The 17381-nt window shown below is 49.7% G+C and overlaps 2 protein-coding genes across 2 annotated transcripts; both read right to left on the reverse strand.

The window, feature by feature from the left end:
* Window positions 1-7375: 7375 nt before the first annotated feature.
* LOC149810674 (heat shock 70 kDa protein 5-like) lies at window positions 7376-11834 on the reverse strand. The gene is made up of 6 exons (XM_089994150.1): window positions 11629-11834; window positions 10872-10989; window positions 10043-10465; window positions 9364-9600; window positions 8458-8814; window positions 7376-7966 (listed from the first exon to the last, which is right to left on the reverse strand). Exons 1-6 carry the CDS (start codon window positions 11832-11834, stop codon window positions 7376-7378), a joined length of 1932 nt encoding a protein of 643 aa, XP_089850276.1.
* A 1517-nt stretch (window positions 11835-13351) lies between these two features.
* Window positions 13352-15984, reverse strand: LOC149810675 (uncharacterized). Its single transcript, XM_089994151.1, has 4 exons — window positions 15750-15984; window positions 15609-15655; window positions 14310-14510; window positions 13352-13492 (listed from the first exon to the last, which is right to left on the reverse strand). Exons 1-4 carry the CDS (start codon window positions 15982-15984, stop codon window positions 13352-13354), a joined length of 624 nt encoding a protein of 207 aa, XP_089850277.1.
* Between the last annotated feature and the right edge of the window lie 1397 nt (window positions 15985-17381).

Consider the following 17381-nt stretch of genomic DNA (forward strand, 5'->3'; position numbering starts at 1 on the left):
ACCAGTATCCGTGACCAAGCCACATGTCCGCAATGAAAGGGCTTTCAAAGCGAGCAATCCTGCGGTGTGCGCCCAGCCAGGTTTTGTGACAGTCAAGCGACAGAAGTTTCAAGCTTCTGTCGCTTGAAACTTCTGTCAAGCGACAACAACCGCGGGAATGCAGTGGTCCAGGACCGGACGATGCTGTTGTCCGGTGGGAGGACGCCCGCCGGCGTCCTCACCTCCTTGTTCGATGTAGTCAGCATACGCTGTATTTGAATAGGCTGTCCGTTGATTTTGATGAGGTGAGTTTTGGAGGCATCTGATGGACAGGCGCCTCCGGTTAGGCAGCCCTTCGTTTTGGCAAGTGCTCCATCATCTGAGTAAAAAAAGGTCACAGTGAACAGTATCACATACGAGATACGTTTACTTGGTAGATGAGGGTGTTCAGATCAGTGACTCAGGAATTCAGCAATCCGAATTTCACTTGTGACTTTGACGACTATCTGATATGCGTCAAGTTTGGCTAGCTTCCTTGTGAAATGCTCCTAGGTGGTTTGCTTTCCTACCCATATGTCTGAAAGCAACAAACAAAAAAGCAAATATGCCGCGACCCAACAAAGGTGGCATTGACAACGGGCGAGATAGCCAGAGCTGATCTCGCGCCCAAGTGTAAAGCAGCATGTATGCCGCAAGGCTCGTGCCCTTTCAGGTTGTGACATACGCAGGAGAGCAAAGGAACCAAAGTGGCCAAAGGTCAGACATCCTGTGGATTCAGCTCAATGTGATAAATGATGACAGAAGCAGGTGTTGGTGGTTCTAAAGCATGCATCATGCATGATGAGGTCCATGGTAAGCATGGCTTGCTGATGCGAGCCAGCATCTCAGACGTCGTCGCTCGTGCTGTACACAATGTAGGAAGAGACGACAACACAAGATCTAAATCAAAGTCACTTAATAAGGCTGTGAAGCACTCCCCTGTGCAACGGTCTTTAGAGTATGAAAGGTATGGTGCACACGGCGAGAGGAGAACAGGTTCCAAATTCAACTCTGCACGTGTGCGTCCTGTGTTCTGCATTTGCTAACTTGCAGGTCACAAGCTGGCCCCCATGAAAGTGGCTCAGCCATATCAAACGGGCACAACGCTGCTTTCGAACATTAGGAAAGCACTCACAGCGACGCACAGAACTCTGGGTGCCGAAGCAAATGCCGTCCCAGTAGTTCAGCGGCCATTTGGGGCAGCATGAATTGTGCATATGGCTTCTGCGAGTTCGGAGCCTGTCAGGGAAGGAATAAGTGCGTTCTGGATACTCACTTGGTCCAGGTACGTCACGTAGTGATTGTAGACCATTTGCAGTCCAGCTGAGTCCGTGCGTGGTGCACCGTTTGATGAGGTCTGGTACGAGGCTATGACATGCACAGGCCCCTGTTCCAGGGCGCCACCTGCGATGCCTTGTGCTGCATTGGATGCTGCTGCTTCAACATGAGGCATTGTGGCATCTGAATCACTAGCTGCCCGGACCTCTTCTTCTTTGGCCTTGTCGAGGTGCGGGATTGCGCTCTCCTTGGAGCGCAGACGTGTGTTTTGGGGTTTGAGTTTCTGCATGTGGCACAAGACAACTCGAACAAGTGTACATGGATGTTCTCGACGCCCAACAATGAGCCATGCAGACCATCTGGTCTGCACGAAGTGGCAGTGAGCATCATGACCTCTGCCAGAAAACCGGGGTGAAAACATGAGCCAATCTGATCAGGAAAGCATCAGACATGTGCTCTGTGTAACAGGCAATGCATGGGGGTTCTGGGCTGAGTACATCCAGCATGAGAACCGGCAAAGCACTTCTAATACCTCCGAAACGAACATGTCACAAAAATTTTGCTTCATCTCCTCCTATGTGCCACTATATGCACCATTACGCGAGTGAGGGCACTGCTCTTCATTCCGTTGGTGGGACAGGGTGACAACCTTTGCGACTGCCAGCTTCGCTCGAACGTGCAAGTTTGATTTAGCTACTGCATACTGATGATTATCTGAAACCTACTCAGAACTGCTGGGTACTGCAAACTGGTGGTTGCGTTTTCGTACAAGTGGCATCGTCGGGATGTGTGGGGTAGCGAAACTTCATTTTCACAGCAAGGTCCAGGATACCGAAACAGCGAGCCTGATGACCTTCGTGGTCCTTGTATCTCCCTCACATATATAACACTTTTACATGAGCGCAGTTTACTGTCTACGACCGTGACCCACATGAACTACCCTCAAAACGAATGAGCCCCCTGTGGACACGAGGAGCATGCAGTTGCTCATCGGCAGATGAATATCGCACCTGTTTTTCCACCTTAGGCGCAGTGCTTCAAAATTCACCACGTATGTTCCCTTTGTTTTTTCGTCTGTCTGGATTGAGTTGCAGGGGATCCTGCTGTGCTGCAGCTCGACGAGTTCGCCGTGGCATCTTTACACAAACGAAGGGAAACCAACACGCAAGAAGAGGACTTGTCCACCTGTCAGCTTTGAGTCTCGAGTAAGACCATTTGTTCTAGAAATCCAGCTGCAGGCGCTGCCAAAGCTAGCTATTGTTTGGTAAATTGCCATGTGACTCGGATGAATCGTCCAAGATGATGTGACAAGTTGGAACCCGTGCACAACTGTTGGTACGCAGGCCACCATAGAGGCGATGGCTGTGCGTGAAGGGAACATATACAGACACGATATTCAACGCAGATTGAGTGTCAGGGCATGTAAGTGTGTGTCGAGGTACACAGAGGGAGTCGGATGCAATAGTACTACTCGGGAGCGAAGTACTTCAAAGTTGATGCATTTCCAAGCCTTGGCCCAAGGTGGGTTGTCTCCTAACCTGATCAGTGCCTGACACCTCCCCATACCCTGATGGGCCGGTATGAGTGAAGTGTTGGCACACGAACTGCTTGACGTCTTAGAGCGTAACTAAGAGGCTATCGTTTGCCTATAACTGTGCTCATAAGTGTCGATAGGCCGTGCCTCGTCACGAGGATTCCCTTGCAGTTTTAGTGCATCTAAGAGGACGAGCGAAATGGTGCTTGAATCCATACCCACAGGCATCTCTTAAGAGTACGATGGTTAGCCATAAGCCGATGTTCTTGCTTGCATTTCCATTGAACAGCTTGTGAAATTTTGCGTTGATAGGTAGTGCTTGCGAGCGATTTGGTGTTGTTGTTCGGCATGTCCTCAACCAGTGCTGTGAAGCTCACCCCTGAGGGCAACTCACCAACTTGTCACAGCTACGCCTCAACAATGTCGATGTGATTCAATCATGATGGCCCGGCACTCAGGAGAAGCAGCGTCAATGGCACTCATGCCACAGGTTGTTGCCGTGGGGTATTGATGTCATGGACGGCAGGCTGGTATCGCAGGACAGTGCCAGCAAAAAAAAGATAGAGAATTGAACCTGACGTTTCACTTTACTTCAAGAAGCAACCTGCTAGCTTGTTGTGTACTGTCGTGGACGCGTAGAGCATGTTGCTTCCAATGGAACGCCCTGGGGCACCCTAGTCTCACGGAGACGAAAGATCACTGGTGGAACAGATTCCAGTCCACGTATCAACGAAGAGATTTTGAAACGTCTTGGGTTCCCCTGGATCGCATGATATCAACACCAGGCGAAGTGGAGTTCTGTGGTGGGACTGTGCACCGTTGTTACGATGCGCGACGGAGTTTTATGAAGTCGCAGCTGATCGTACACCAGATACAGGTAAATCTAAAGCTTGGGAATGCATTTTAGACACAATAATGAGGTTGCCAGGCATCTTACGGGGTTCTTCGTGAATAGCACCCTTGTCTCCACGAACTCAAGAAGCAACTGTGCCAGCGCATCCTGCATCTTCACCATAAGACTTGCCACGTAAAAGGTAACAAGTTATCACAGCATAGGTTCAAGTCTAGCGGCAAGCGTTCGTGATATGGTTGCCACTTTGGAATTTGCAGGAGCGTAGCAAAAGCAGATTTCATCGATTGCAAACCAAAACCGACCGCGCGACTTCGTAATAAGCAGTATGGTTTGTAAATGCTATAAAATGGGTGCTGGTTGCTCGATCAACGTGCGACGACTGCATACGAGGTGGTTGCCAACGTGGCGTCAGGGGTGAAATCAAAGGGCCCCTGCAGGTATCCCTACAGTTTTGCCTTACAGTTTTGCCCTACAGTTTCGGACCTCTCGGGGAGGGGTCCGAAACGGTGACGGTTTTGGCTACAGTTTCGCCAAGCTCGGATAGCTGAATCCTGAGTCATGTACGTTTATGGCCACAGTTATGGGCAAATGATAGCCTCTTAGTTACGCTCTTACCCAATCTGTTGGGTACGTCTTCATATGCCAGAATATCAGCGCAGCTGACAACCCAGGCCTGGGATGTCAGCTGCGCTAATATTCTGGCATATGAAGACGTACCCAACAAATAGGGTAAGACGTCAAGCGGTTCATATGCCAACATGAAGTTCACATTATCAGCACAAAGCTGTCCCAACCTACAGCTATGCATTGTGCACCCTTCATGAGGGGCTGTGGAGAGCTCGTACAGCAATACTCAAGTTGAGTGCTCAAATCCGTAATGTAATGGCTATATGCGACAAATAAATGCATGCATACTATGGACACATACAAAAGTCCACAAGAGCACATGTGTCAGAGATGATACAAACGTGGATGGGATACCAGTGTTTACACACAATTGTTGCATCACCAGGCAGAAGGAGTTTGGAACAGTGAAGAGATCACACCGCCCCTTGTCTTGGCACAATAACTCGTAACTGGCCGCTGTTTAATCAAAAAAAGAATTGACAATCTCAAACATGCACTGGGCGGAACATGACCTAGCAATACTATCGCGAAGGGATCCGAAAATTCACATGTAGCGAACACGATACAATGCATCAGATGGCAAGGCTATTCCCTATCTATACGCAAAATTCTGGGTGCTTAAACAACAACGGCCTCAGCATTTCCGCGCAAGCTTGTAAGAATCGGCCTCAATTTCAGCCACTGCCCGATCTAAGCCAGTCAAAGAAGGGATTTGTGACTGAACGGCCCTCTGCAGCTCCGGATACTCCGGTAGTGATCGTTGACCAGTTTGAAATCCGCTGCGCTCATCAAGGGTACACCTTTCAAGACGTTGTCGATGGACCTCTCGTGCAGGTTTGTGGGCTCCTGCTCCACATGCGCATTTGCTCTCCCATTGGAGCACAATTGCGTTTTGCCGGGTATTCTTTTTTCTGGCTTGAGTCTCTGCATGTCGCACAAGATAACAGGTTGGACAAGTGTACATGGACGTTCTTCGACGCCCAACAAGGAAGCATGCACAACTCTGGTCCCACGAAGTGACAGTGAGATGTATGACCCCTGCCAGAAAACGGGGGTTGAAGTGTAGCATAAGAGCCATCGGCGCCAATCTGATCAGGACAGCACCAGACATGTGCTCCGTGTCAAGCCTGCACCAGTCAATGCATGGGAGTTCTGCTAGACTCGGTGTATGCGGTCTGAGCACATCCAGCATGGACCCCTACAACGCTCGTCTACTTCTTCGAAGTGCAATATGCCACCAATATGTTAATTCACCTCCTCCTAGGTGCCACTACATGCACCATTACGCGATGAGAGCATTGCTCCTCATATTTTGTGGGATAGGGTGACACCTTTGCGACTGCCAGCTTGGCTCCAGCGTGCAAGGTTGTATAGTTACGTTAATGACTTCTAAAGCGCAGGACTGCTGCGTACTGCAACCTGATGATTGCAATTTCGTACAAGGTATCGTCGAGTCATGTGGGGCAGCGAAACTTGTCAGTTCCACGACAAGGTCCAGGATACCGAAACAGCGAGCTCGATGACTTTCGCGGTCATTTCATGTATATCACATCTAGAACACTTTTACAAGAGTTCAGTGCACGTTCGACGATTGTGACCGACATAAAATTCCGCAAATGAACGAGCATCCTTGGAAGACGCTTTGATGGATGCCTAGAAGAAACGAGCTTCCTTATCATCTAAAATTAACATCCCTGGACAAATGCTTCTTCTTGTCTGTTCCTGTCGCTTCGTTTGTGTAAAGATGGCACCGCTAACTCGTCAAGCTGCAGCAAGGCAGGCAATCCCTGAAGGTGGAGATACAAAACCCAAAGGCGAAAGACGTGGTGATATCGCACCTACACCCAAGGTGAAGAAATAAATGTGATGTTCATCAACAATGTCCTGCCGATGAATGCTGTGAGGAGCATTCATGAATTTGCACATCGGCAGGACATTGCTGATGAACATCACACCTGTTTCTTCACCTTAGGTATAGCGGGTGCGATATCATCACGTCTTTCGCCTTTGCTTTTTGTATTTCCAGCTTCAGATGCAGGGATTGCCTGCCGTGCTGCAGTTTGACGAGTGAGTGGTGCCATCTTTACAGAAACGAAGTGACAGGAGATAAGAAGAAGTATGTGTGCATGGATGTGAGTTTCGAATGATAAGTAAGCCCGTATCTTCTAGGCATCAATCATTCTGGCAACACCGTTGCGGTAAATTGCCATGTGGCTCAGCAACGGTGACTGAGTTGGAATAGCATACGTGCATTGCGTGTGCGCGAAAGGAGCAGTTCCTCAACACGAAATGAAAGTTGATTGTGAGGGTATGTAAGAGCGTAGCAAGGTACACAGAGAGATGTTCTAGCTAATCCAAAGATGAGATAGTACTCAAAAGAACTTGGTACTTACGTTTTATACATTCAATTTCATTGCCTTGGCCAAGATGGGGTATTTTCCAACTTCCTCCCGCACTGGGATTTATCCATTCCCTGATGGACTGAGTGGATTGCACATTACCATCCTCGCCTGCATGAAGGTGTTGGGCTGCACAGATCTCACTTCAACACAACTTGTGCATTGTGCACCCTTCATAAGGAATCTGTAGAGCATTCATACAGCTCTACTCAAGTTAACGCTGAGTGCTATACAATTAGGAATAGTTGCATACTATGCAACAACGGTTCATTTATCAGAGAGGATTGAACACCAGTGTTTACACACGAATGCTGCATCGCAAGTCAGGAGGTTGGAACAGACAAGGTTTCCCATCACCCTTTGTCTTGCCACAATAAACTCAATCATTCGTTCATTTTCAAAAGAAAGGTCATCTATACAACATGCACCTGGTGGACAATGAAGAATCTATGCTGTCGCGGTGGTCGCTGAAAATTCCAATTTAGCAAACATAATTAACGCATCCGATAGCAATGCATTTGCCTACAAATATACTCATCTACCCTGAAAAACGTTAAAACAAGTCCGCAGCGCACACACGGCAGCAAACGCAGTATCTACACAGGAGTAGAGTGGAGGAGTACAGGAGTGGACATTGCTCTCCCACCATGTTGTCCCACGACAAAATCAGTCAACTTCCTCAACTGTAGGACCTGATGTGGGTGCTGGGCCTCCCCCGGGGGCACCAGTCGGCATTCCACCTGCACCCCCTTGGTACATCTTAGTGATGATTGGAGCGCAGACAGCCTCAACTTCCTTCTGCTTGTCGGCAAACTCCTCAGTCTCCGCGAGCTGGTTGGCATCCAGCCAGTGAATAGCATCATCCACCACCTTCAGTACCTGATCCCTGTCAGGATCTGCAAGTTTGTCCTTTGCCTCGTTCACAGAATTCCGCATCGAGTAGAGGTAGTTTTCAAGGCTGTTCTTTGCCTCCACCTTCTTCTGCTGGACCTCATCATCATTCTTGTACTTCTCTGCATCAGCAAGCATGCGTTCGATGTCTTCCTTTGACAACCTGCCCTTGTCGTTTGTGATGGTGATCTTGCTGGTCTTGCCGCCTGCCTTCTCCATCGCTGAGACATTCAAGATGCCATTTGCATCCAGGTCGAAGGTGACGTTGATTTGTGGTACTCCGCGCGGGGCGGGAGGAATGCCAGAGAGCTCAAACTTGCCGAGCAGGTTGTTATCCCGCGTAAACTTCCGCTCACCTTCAAATACCTACATAAACGATAATCTTCGTCAGCAACTCATGTACTGCATGATATTATTCAGGATACATATAATGTTAGCACTGATTCCCAGGCAGTTCTTGGGGTTGTCAATGTCCATGTGGATGCGGTAGTGATGTGAAAAAATACATCGTCATCATCACACGGACGTTAACAGCATGTCTTTAGCAATATAATGCACAAGTACTCCACCTCATCTGCACATGCCTTTGCGAATGACAGCAAGTGAGTGCAGGTAGTACATTTGCATTCGTTTGATTGCGAGTTTCTTGTCAACACTAGGCACGATGTCCAGCTACACTTTCAACGAATAGCGCAATCAAGGCCATGAGCGTCGCAGACTGGCAAATTCCAATACACAGAACTGTCAAATTGCTCCCATGATGAAGGCTTTTCGTACACAATTGTAACGCCTTAGCCATTGTACATGATTGTAGCACCTTGCGCAGAGCATAAGAGGTAAGAAAAAAGAATAATTACCTGAATGAGCACCCCTGTCTGGTTGTCCGAGTATGTCGAGAAGATTTGTTCCTTCTTGCAAGGGATTGTTGTGTTGCGGTCGATTAGATTGGTCATCACACCACCAGCAGTCTCGAGGCCGAGCGACAGCGGAGTGACATCCAGGAGCAGCAGATCTTGCACCTTCTCACCTCCACCGCCGGTCAGAATTGCAGCCTGGACTGCGGCACCGTACGCAACTGCCTCGTCAGGGTTGATGGACTTGCAGAGCTCCTTGCCATTGAAGAACTCTTGGAGAAGCTGTTGTACCTTTGGGATGCGTGTTGAGCCTCCCACTAGAACAACATCGTGCACGTCACTCTTTGAGAATTTGGAGTCCTGCAGACACAAGCAAACGATTAAGTCAAAACTGGACAGATTCTTCTATACTGAAGAGCAATGTTCACATCACGATGGCCTCTGTTTGCATGCCAGCAGCACTCGTATTTGCAAGCCACAGAATGACAGACACATGACTGGACATGGAATGCTTTGTAAAAAACAAGCCATCCCCAGGGACTATTTCGTTAGTAAACGTAAAAATTGGTTATTCCTCTAGTGCTACATCAGATCATGAAGCAAACAATGAGCGACATTGCGCGCCAGCGACACCAACTGCTACATGAAGGAAAAGTCAACATGTCAAAACTGCAACTCAGAACATGGAAAATCAAGCTGCACTTTCCCACTACCTGGTCAATACAACATGTTGATGATGTGCCACAGAATTGCAATTGAACCTGTCAGCAACAGGACATTGTTAAGGTGCAATCGTTTTGCATCCTACACCTCCACGACAGACATGAGGCCAACCAAATACTCGGGCACATCATTAAGGTTCTACCCGCCACGGGGATGACAACGTGCAAACCTGCAAGAGTATCGTACCTGGAGGCACTTCTCAACAGGGTCCAGGCACTTGCGGAAGAGGTCCATGCACAGCTCCTCGAATCGGGCGCGAGTGATGGTGGTGTAGAAGTCCACGCCTTCGTGGAGCGAATCGATCTCAATGCTAGCTTGGGCGCCAGAAGATAGAGACCGCTTTGCGCGCTCTGCTGCCGTTCGCAGTCGTCGCAATGCTCGGGCATTGGAGGTGATGTCCTTCTTGAACTTCCTCTTGAACTCCTGCAGCAGAGCTTCCAGCAGTCAACTCCATTATGAATTTCAACCGTAACCTTCTTCAATCAGTACCATCCCAAAGCAAGGCGGCGAAATAATGCATGCAATGAGCTACCCAATACTGTATGGAAGTATTCGCAGAGCATGCAGATGGTGCTCTTGTTATTGCCCTGCTAACCCATTCAAACGACCTTTGATGGAGGAACAGCTTCAGGCATGGTGAAGTCAAGCAACCCTACAAGGATACAGCACAACAATACACCAATATGTAGGCTCACAGCTGTCAGATGGCTTGCAACATTTGCAAGACAGGGTTCTGGCAGGCAGCTCACTGGGTAAGAGCAGCAAGCTCACTTGAGAAATCCAACATGCACATATTCGAACATGCATGATACCTAGCAGGGACTTCAGCACTGAAACAAACGAGCATGAAGCAAGAGGCACGTACTGCAGTGAAGTGCGACACCAGGCGATTGTCGAAATCCTCTCCACCAAGGTGTGTATCACCATGAGTGGCCTTCACCTCAAAGATGCCCTCGTCAATCGTCAACATGGAGACATCAAATGTGCCGCCACCAAGGTCGAAAATGAGAATGTGCCGCTCGCCATGGCCCTTCTTGTCGAGGCCGTACGCAATTGCTGCAGCTGTGGGTTCGTTGATGATGCGGAGCACTTCCAGACCCGCAATGGAGCCTGCATCCTTGGTGGCTTGCCGCTGGGAGTCGTTGAAGTAGGCAGGTACCGTCACGACGGCGCGTTTCACAACGCCTCGGTCTTGGAGGAAACTTTGTGCAACTTCCCTCATCTTGGTGAGCACCATTGACGAGATCTCTTCGGGAGCAAAGGTCTTCTCCTCACCCTTGTATTGCACCTGCATGGAGGGACGCCACATCAGAGGGTGCAACCACACGTACTTTACTCAATGGTACAGCTCCACATCGGACTGTTCATGTCGCGCCATGTTTATGCTGTGCTGATTGATGGATATGCAGTCAACGGCTGGCAAAGCGCTGTACGTTGCAATGACCTTCACTGAAAGTTCACAGGAGTTCCAGTCGATGGCCACAGATGTCATTATTGTTATTGGCCAGAAAGATTAACACTGCAAATTTAATTTTTGTCACACACGTCATGATATTTAGTTACCCAGGGCTGCCTGCTACGTCATGGCCCCACCGCACAGTTGAAACCATCATCTTCCAGGCCCAACACAAGGAAGCGGTGGCTGCCAGATGAGCACTCACACAAGTACAAACACAACCCCTGCGCTGACGTACCTTCAGCAGCGGCTTGTCATCGGGCCCCTTCATGACCTTGAAAGGCCAGTGCAGGATGTCAGCCTGTACAGCTGGGTCTGAGAATTTGCGGCCAATAAGGCGCTTGGCATCGAAAACCCTGCAGATCGCAAAGATATCAATAACGTAAGCTTTGGCAGCAACGTCTTCGTGATGGGGATGTAAAGACTGGAACAAAATGCCAACTGGCGATTGCTGCTTTGTGACCTTCTCCTGATATCAAGATAACCTGCTATGGGTAAAACAACGGGTTGCCAATATGACCCGACTGGACATTTGAATTCGCTGACGAAAACTTCAATTCGGACGAAATTCCAAAGGGCATTCCGAAAGGCACTCCATCAACATCACGCAACTTCAAAAGGCGCGCGTGTATCGGGTGATGTTATTTTACTCAGCAGACAAGTGATTGTGCGGGTTGCCGTCGACATGTCTTGCATTGAATACAGCGACGTTTGGTAGTCTCTGGAAAGCTCTGTCGTAAAATCACGCTGGGGTTACGGTCTACCATGCTCCTCGTAATCAAGCATCGCATACAAGAAACGCAGCTTATGTTCAACGCAAGGATGAAACAAAAGTTCACACATGATGCATTGAGAGCGGTATGTGCCATATTTTTTCAATGAGTGCCTGCTCCCTCGGAATAGCCAACGTCGTCATATCTGAATGAACTAATCTCGTGGGCAAACCGACAACAGAAATCTCCCTGAATACGAGATGGTGACAGCAGAGCACGTACGTGTTAGACGGGTTCATCGCCACCTGGTTCTTTGCTGCATCGCCAATGAGCCGCTCCGTATCTGTGAACGCAACGTACGAGGGCGTGGTTCGATTGCCCACATCGTTTGCGATGATTTCCACCCGGTCATTTTGCCAAACGCCTACGCAAGAATACGTAGTTCCGAGATCAATGCCAATCGCTGGCGCTTCTCTACCTGTTGTCATTGTGTTGGCTGAAAATGTATATGATACGACGCTTGAAGATCGCTGAAAATATGCGTAGCAAGAAAACGTACACAAGATAATTGGTGATGGGTTGTTCTCGGAATATATATGCAATCTGTGTGGTGACTGCAGACGCTCGGTGCAGTTATCAGACGATACCGATCCCGCCATGAAGTTTCCAGACGGTCCTGGATCATCCAGGTGAGTTTGGAATTTTCCAGAGCACCCTAGCTATTTCTGAGGATATTCGACGATAAATAGGTTGTTTTCTCCTGGAATGTTTCCATAATACTCGCCCAGTCGGCCTACTATGCCGAGCACTTTTGCATGCAATGTGCGTTGCCATACACGAACAGTGCAAGCACTGAAGAGCGCTCCATAGAGCACGCATTATAGGTACTGCGACACAACTAGGACCGATCGGAAGCCGTGGTTCCGTGGTTCCATGCAAACACCGATGGTGCTGATTGTTATGGCCCAACGCATAACCTCTCCCCGTTACGATCGTGACATCGCGGTCGCACACTCCAAACCATGTGAGAAAGACACCTAAGGCAGTGCATTGCTGGGGACTATGAGGATTGGAATGGTTGTCTTCTTCATGCGTGCATCGATCTACGTTTACCCTTGAGCCCACGTGAGACCTGCGCAACTCATGTTGCACACTGCCAAAGCATTACGCGAACATGCAGGTCCGACTGTCTCCTTGTGACACTTCCCTTGTAGATGAATCCCACAATGCCCTGCCAGGACCAAGCGCCTCTTGTTGCGAAGTGAATACGCCGACCAAATGCTGTCATTGCGTTCACGGATGCATACATGGGCAACGGCGCGTTACCACCCACCATCCCTGTCTTTACCTGACGGCCGCATCCACTCCAGGCCATGCCATTGCTTCTAATGATGCCCCCCTGGTCTCTGGTATTCCTGACAGCCGGATATCACAAGGCCTCCTTGCGCCTGCTCCACATGCGTATTCAAGTAAGATATCTTTCCATTGCCAATTTCCAGGTGAAACCAGGTCCATCATGACATGTAGTCTAGTGATCACTAGATGCAAGTAGAGGCTCCGATAGCCGGCGATCTGTGGATTGCATATTGCAGATGAGAGCTCCAGGGCTCAAGCAGCTATGCACCATTCTAGCAATCCAGGCAATGGAGGTGATGGCCAAGAAGCAAGACTTGGGCATGCAGGGGATCTATAATCTCGACCAGTGGCAACGGCCACAAAACCTACTTGGGCAAGCGCTACCAGTGTCGACGCCATTGTACATGTCCCATCGAGGTATGGCCATTGTGGTTTATTCTGCACACGCCGGTGAAGGATATGCTTGCTCTTTCCTGATGCAAATGGTGTGGAATTGTGCAAAGCACAAACAAGATGTGCACAAAACCAAGCACTACGCCCAGGAACAGATGAGACAAGCAACTACAAGTAGTCACTGATTATGTTTGCCCAAAATACATTGGTCGCGAGGCGTCGAGCAGACTTCTGCTGGAGTAGAGCCATGCAGCTTCTACATCGCACTGTAGCGCTGCGCCACATCCTTCCAGTTGACCACCTTCCAGATCGCCTTGAGATAATCAGGGCGAACGTTTTTGTACTGCAAATAGTACGCATGCTCCCACACGTCGATGCCCAGCAGCGGCACCATGCCCTGCAATCAGAATTACCGTTAGCACCATGCCGAGATGGTAGTACATAAACAACACAGCCGGCCCCCAGCGGCGGCACATATGAAATATGGAGCCTCATTGCGTGGCCGATGCTGGTATTCTGATGCATGTTCTTGCATTTGTCTCAGGCCCGTTAATATAGATGCTGGCATGGGTACGGGAAAGAATCCCTCGAGGCTTGCAATCAATTGATTGATTAAGATGTCCATCTGTGTTTCATGTCGCCCGAGGTCCTTGTGGTGCACGGGATGCACAGAGATACCATCATACATACGCAGACAATGTAGATAATGTCATTACATCACATAGATAATGGCAGGAAACAGTCGACACGCAATCAAGACAGCACATGCGAAGATACCATCACCATTGTAGCATATCCTCTGCGAAATGCCACACAGCTCGAAAGCAGCATCTCCGGCTTGGCTGACGCTTTGATTTGCATCAACGAGAGCTCTGCTCGTCTTCGCAGCCATGTCTTGAAATATCACAAGTTACCTCTTCTACTCACGTCATAGGCAATACACAGACAGATACAGCCCCGCAACACAGGCTGAAACTCGTTATTTATCTCGTTCCTCAAACGAGCTTGGTTTACCATGTCGCAGAGCGGCATCAAATCACTGTGGGCTTCCCAATTGTTGGGCAACCACACAATATGAGAACACAATATCAGCACTCACACAAGCAGATAATGAAAACCTGCATTTCAGGTACCAGGCATACAGGCTGAACAGGCGTAGTACGCGTCTGTACAAAGCTGTCACAGAGGTGGAAAGCAGCAAGGGGGAGGCATACGGGTGCTGTGAAAGCGACAGGGTCCTGATTGGCAGTGGTGAGCAAGTGCAGCTTGCCAGAGCCCTTCTTGGCGGCCAGCCAGCCCCAGCCCGAGCCTTGCACACCCGCTGACATGGCACTCAACTGACTGGACATCTGATCCACGTTGCCAAAGTCCCGATTTATCGCCTCCAGCAACTTGCCCTCACATGGCGCTGCGTCCTGCACTTTCACCGCCTGCCTGTTTGCAAGCTAGGCACGTAGGTGCGTTGGGTCAGGCGCCACACCATTCCCTGTAGATCATGCATTGGGCTAACCCAATGGGCACTGTGAGCAGGAGGGGGACGTGGTCGGAGGAGCAGAGTGCCACATCCGTGTCCGTCGCCGCGAGGGTGCTGACGCCCCTGTGCCATGCGAGCGTGCCCCGGCTGCCGATGATGTGGTCCACAATTGTGAGACCACGGCACGTGGGCTGGAAGGCGTCCGTGGCCCTGCCGTTTAGGAAAAACAAATGCGAACGGGCTTTGCAATGGGGTAGAATGTTTTTGTTGGACTTAGGCAAACGCCATATGTTTGTTCCCTTGTTTTTAGCCCCAGACATTCCCATGTCTTTCATCCCTGCTCAGGGCTACTGATTGGGCTTACACAACGGAGGGAATCGTGTAATCACTGACTACTAATCAGGTATACATGTGGAGTTCCAGCCTGACTAGCCCCCGGCATTCCCATGTCATCCCTGCACATCTCTTGACAATGTTGCGCACTATGAGTAGTTGACATGGCTCCCTGCCATTGGACTAGAAAATAGGCTCGCAACGTATGCTGCTCATGAGCCCAAGCAGAAAAGCCAAAGCTGATCGTAACTGCACTGCCAGGCTGTTTGAAAGCTCGGCACACGGTGGAGTGGGAGTACTGTATTGATGAGATTGCTGTTATCATGCCCTGCAGCCCATGCAGAATGGCGGAAGAGTGGTGCACTTCCTACGCCCAAGGCCCTGACGTCCCATATAGGGCAGTAGTATGTCCTGGAATACTGCTATATCCCCGGCAAATTCCCGTGCGATATGAATTCTCCACTCTGTCAGCGGACATACACGGATGGGCAAGACAGACTCTCGAAAAATCCTGTAGTGTTTTCACCTGGCACTACGCATCCACCTTGCTAGGTACTATTCCCAAGGTGACATGAAGTTCTGGGATTCGAATTGCATGTGCGACATGACTTGGAATTCTCATCAAATGATGAGGTGTCGACATTGGTCATTCGTAATGCTCATGGAGAACTATAGCGAGGAGCATGCAGCGTGGGATAGGGTGTACCTTGGGGGGACAGAGGTTCTTCCAGAAAATGCTGTGATTCAGGTGCCCTGCAATAAACGACTGTCAACACATCACTCCCATTTGCACAACGCTGAGATGCATGAGGTGCCATTGCACGTTGCCAGTGACGGAACTACTCACCACCACCATTGAAATGAAGGGCACTGTTGATTCCTGCGAGCTTTTGTGCATCTTGCTTCTTTTCAGCTTCTTCCCACTGGTTCAAGGCGTTATTGTAATTGGTGACGTATGCCTGGTGGTGCTTGCCGTGATGCAGCGCCATAATCTCAGCGCTAATGTAGGGTTCCAGTGCAGAGTACTCGTACGGCAGGTCTGGCAGCGTGACCGCAGATTCACCGGCAGAAAAGGTGGACATTACGCGACTGCATTCGCCAACGATCGGCGTACACCTACGCAAGATTTGCATCGACATGTTGCTAATATTCTCCAGAGGGATTTTTCCGAGTTTCGAGCAACACGCAATCCCTGACCTTCTTATTGCTTCTCTTTTGACTACTAGCACATCTGTGCCTTAGACAATGGCACAGGCCATGGAATACCGGCCAGCTCTCTCCTTATTCTGCAAGTAACGACACGGCGATGCAGGCACGCGAGCCTGTCTGACTCATGGTCACGACTGCCTATCAACGGCTGCATATGGCATCTGCTCGACAACGGAGCGCCGATCTTCCACGCCCGTAGTCGTATGGCTGAACGTAACCTTAGCTGGTGTGCAGTTGACCTGTAATTGCGTTCCTCGGTAGGCCTGGTGTCCAAACCGCAGGGCATGGACCACACACACGCGCTGCTGTCCTTTGCACTTGGAGTCCAAGCTCCACGACAGCAACCGGCCGATCGTGGAGACATGCAGGGCCTGGACCAGTCAGCAGGACTACCCTCTCTATGTACCTTGGAATTCATAGCCCAGGCTTGCGAGGAAGGAACTGTGCACCTGACCGTTCACAGAGCTCAACATGGGCAGTGGATTCCAGTGAATCGGTGGAATGCACCAAGGTTCCATCCAGTCTTTACCGCATTGGGGCCTTGTGCATTGAGACATGCAAGCTCACGCAGGAGTGGTTGGCTGGATGCCCAGGGGAGGACAGGTGTTGTTGCATCACCACCACTTCAAACTGCAGCTGTCCGCAGGTTGTCGAAGCACGAAGTTCACAGTGGCTGCACACTTGGTAACAGCATGATCAGGCAGCTGCAGGTACATAAAGCACTCAATCCATCAGGAAGTCACGCAGCATTCTCTCTGCCGCGAATCATGAGGAGGTAGGGAGGGAAAGAGATGGGGTTGACATCGTCCACACACAAGGGGAGAAATGTTCACCTGTGAGCAAGAAATCGAGTATAGGAGTGGGTACGGGAACCTCAAGCAATTTCCACTGTGAGCACGGCATTGCGTTGCTGAAGTCTATATTCATGTTTACTGAGAAAGTGCTGAACACCCAAACCCAGAAAAGTCATGTATGCTAGCAGACATTATGACAAAGCAAGCATTGATAATGAGTGGGGCAACCATGGCTTGTCTTGCGAGAGATGCAACAATCCTGGAACAAGATCTTGTCATGAACTTACAGAAAACGGCATTGATGACATGATTTTCCTGCTGCTCAGGCGGTGTGATGATCAAGATATCATGACCATCGGTTCTCATCATTTCATGTGGACACCTATCACATAACAACCTCCCACCTCGGCGGGGGTGGATGATAAAGATTTTGCTCTGTTTGGCCTCTGCACCATTACTGATGGCTGGGACTGTGA

Source organism: Nuphar pumila, unplaced genomic scaffold (genome assembly GCF_984573655.1).
Source record: "Nuphar pumila unplaced genomic scaffold, dmNupPumi1.hap1.1 HAP1_SCAFFOLD_230, whole genome shotgun sequence".
Classification (NCBI taxonomy): Eukaryota; Viridiplantae; Streptophyta; class Magnoliopsida; order Nymphaeales; family Nymphaeaceae; genus Nuphar; species Nuphar pumila.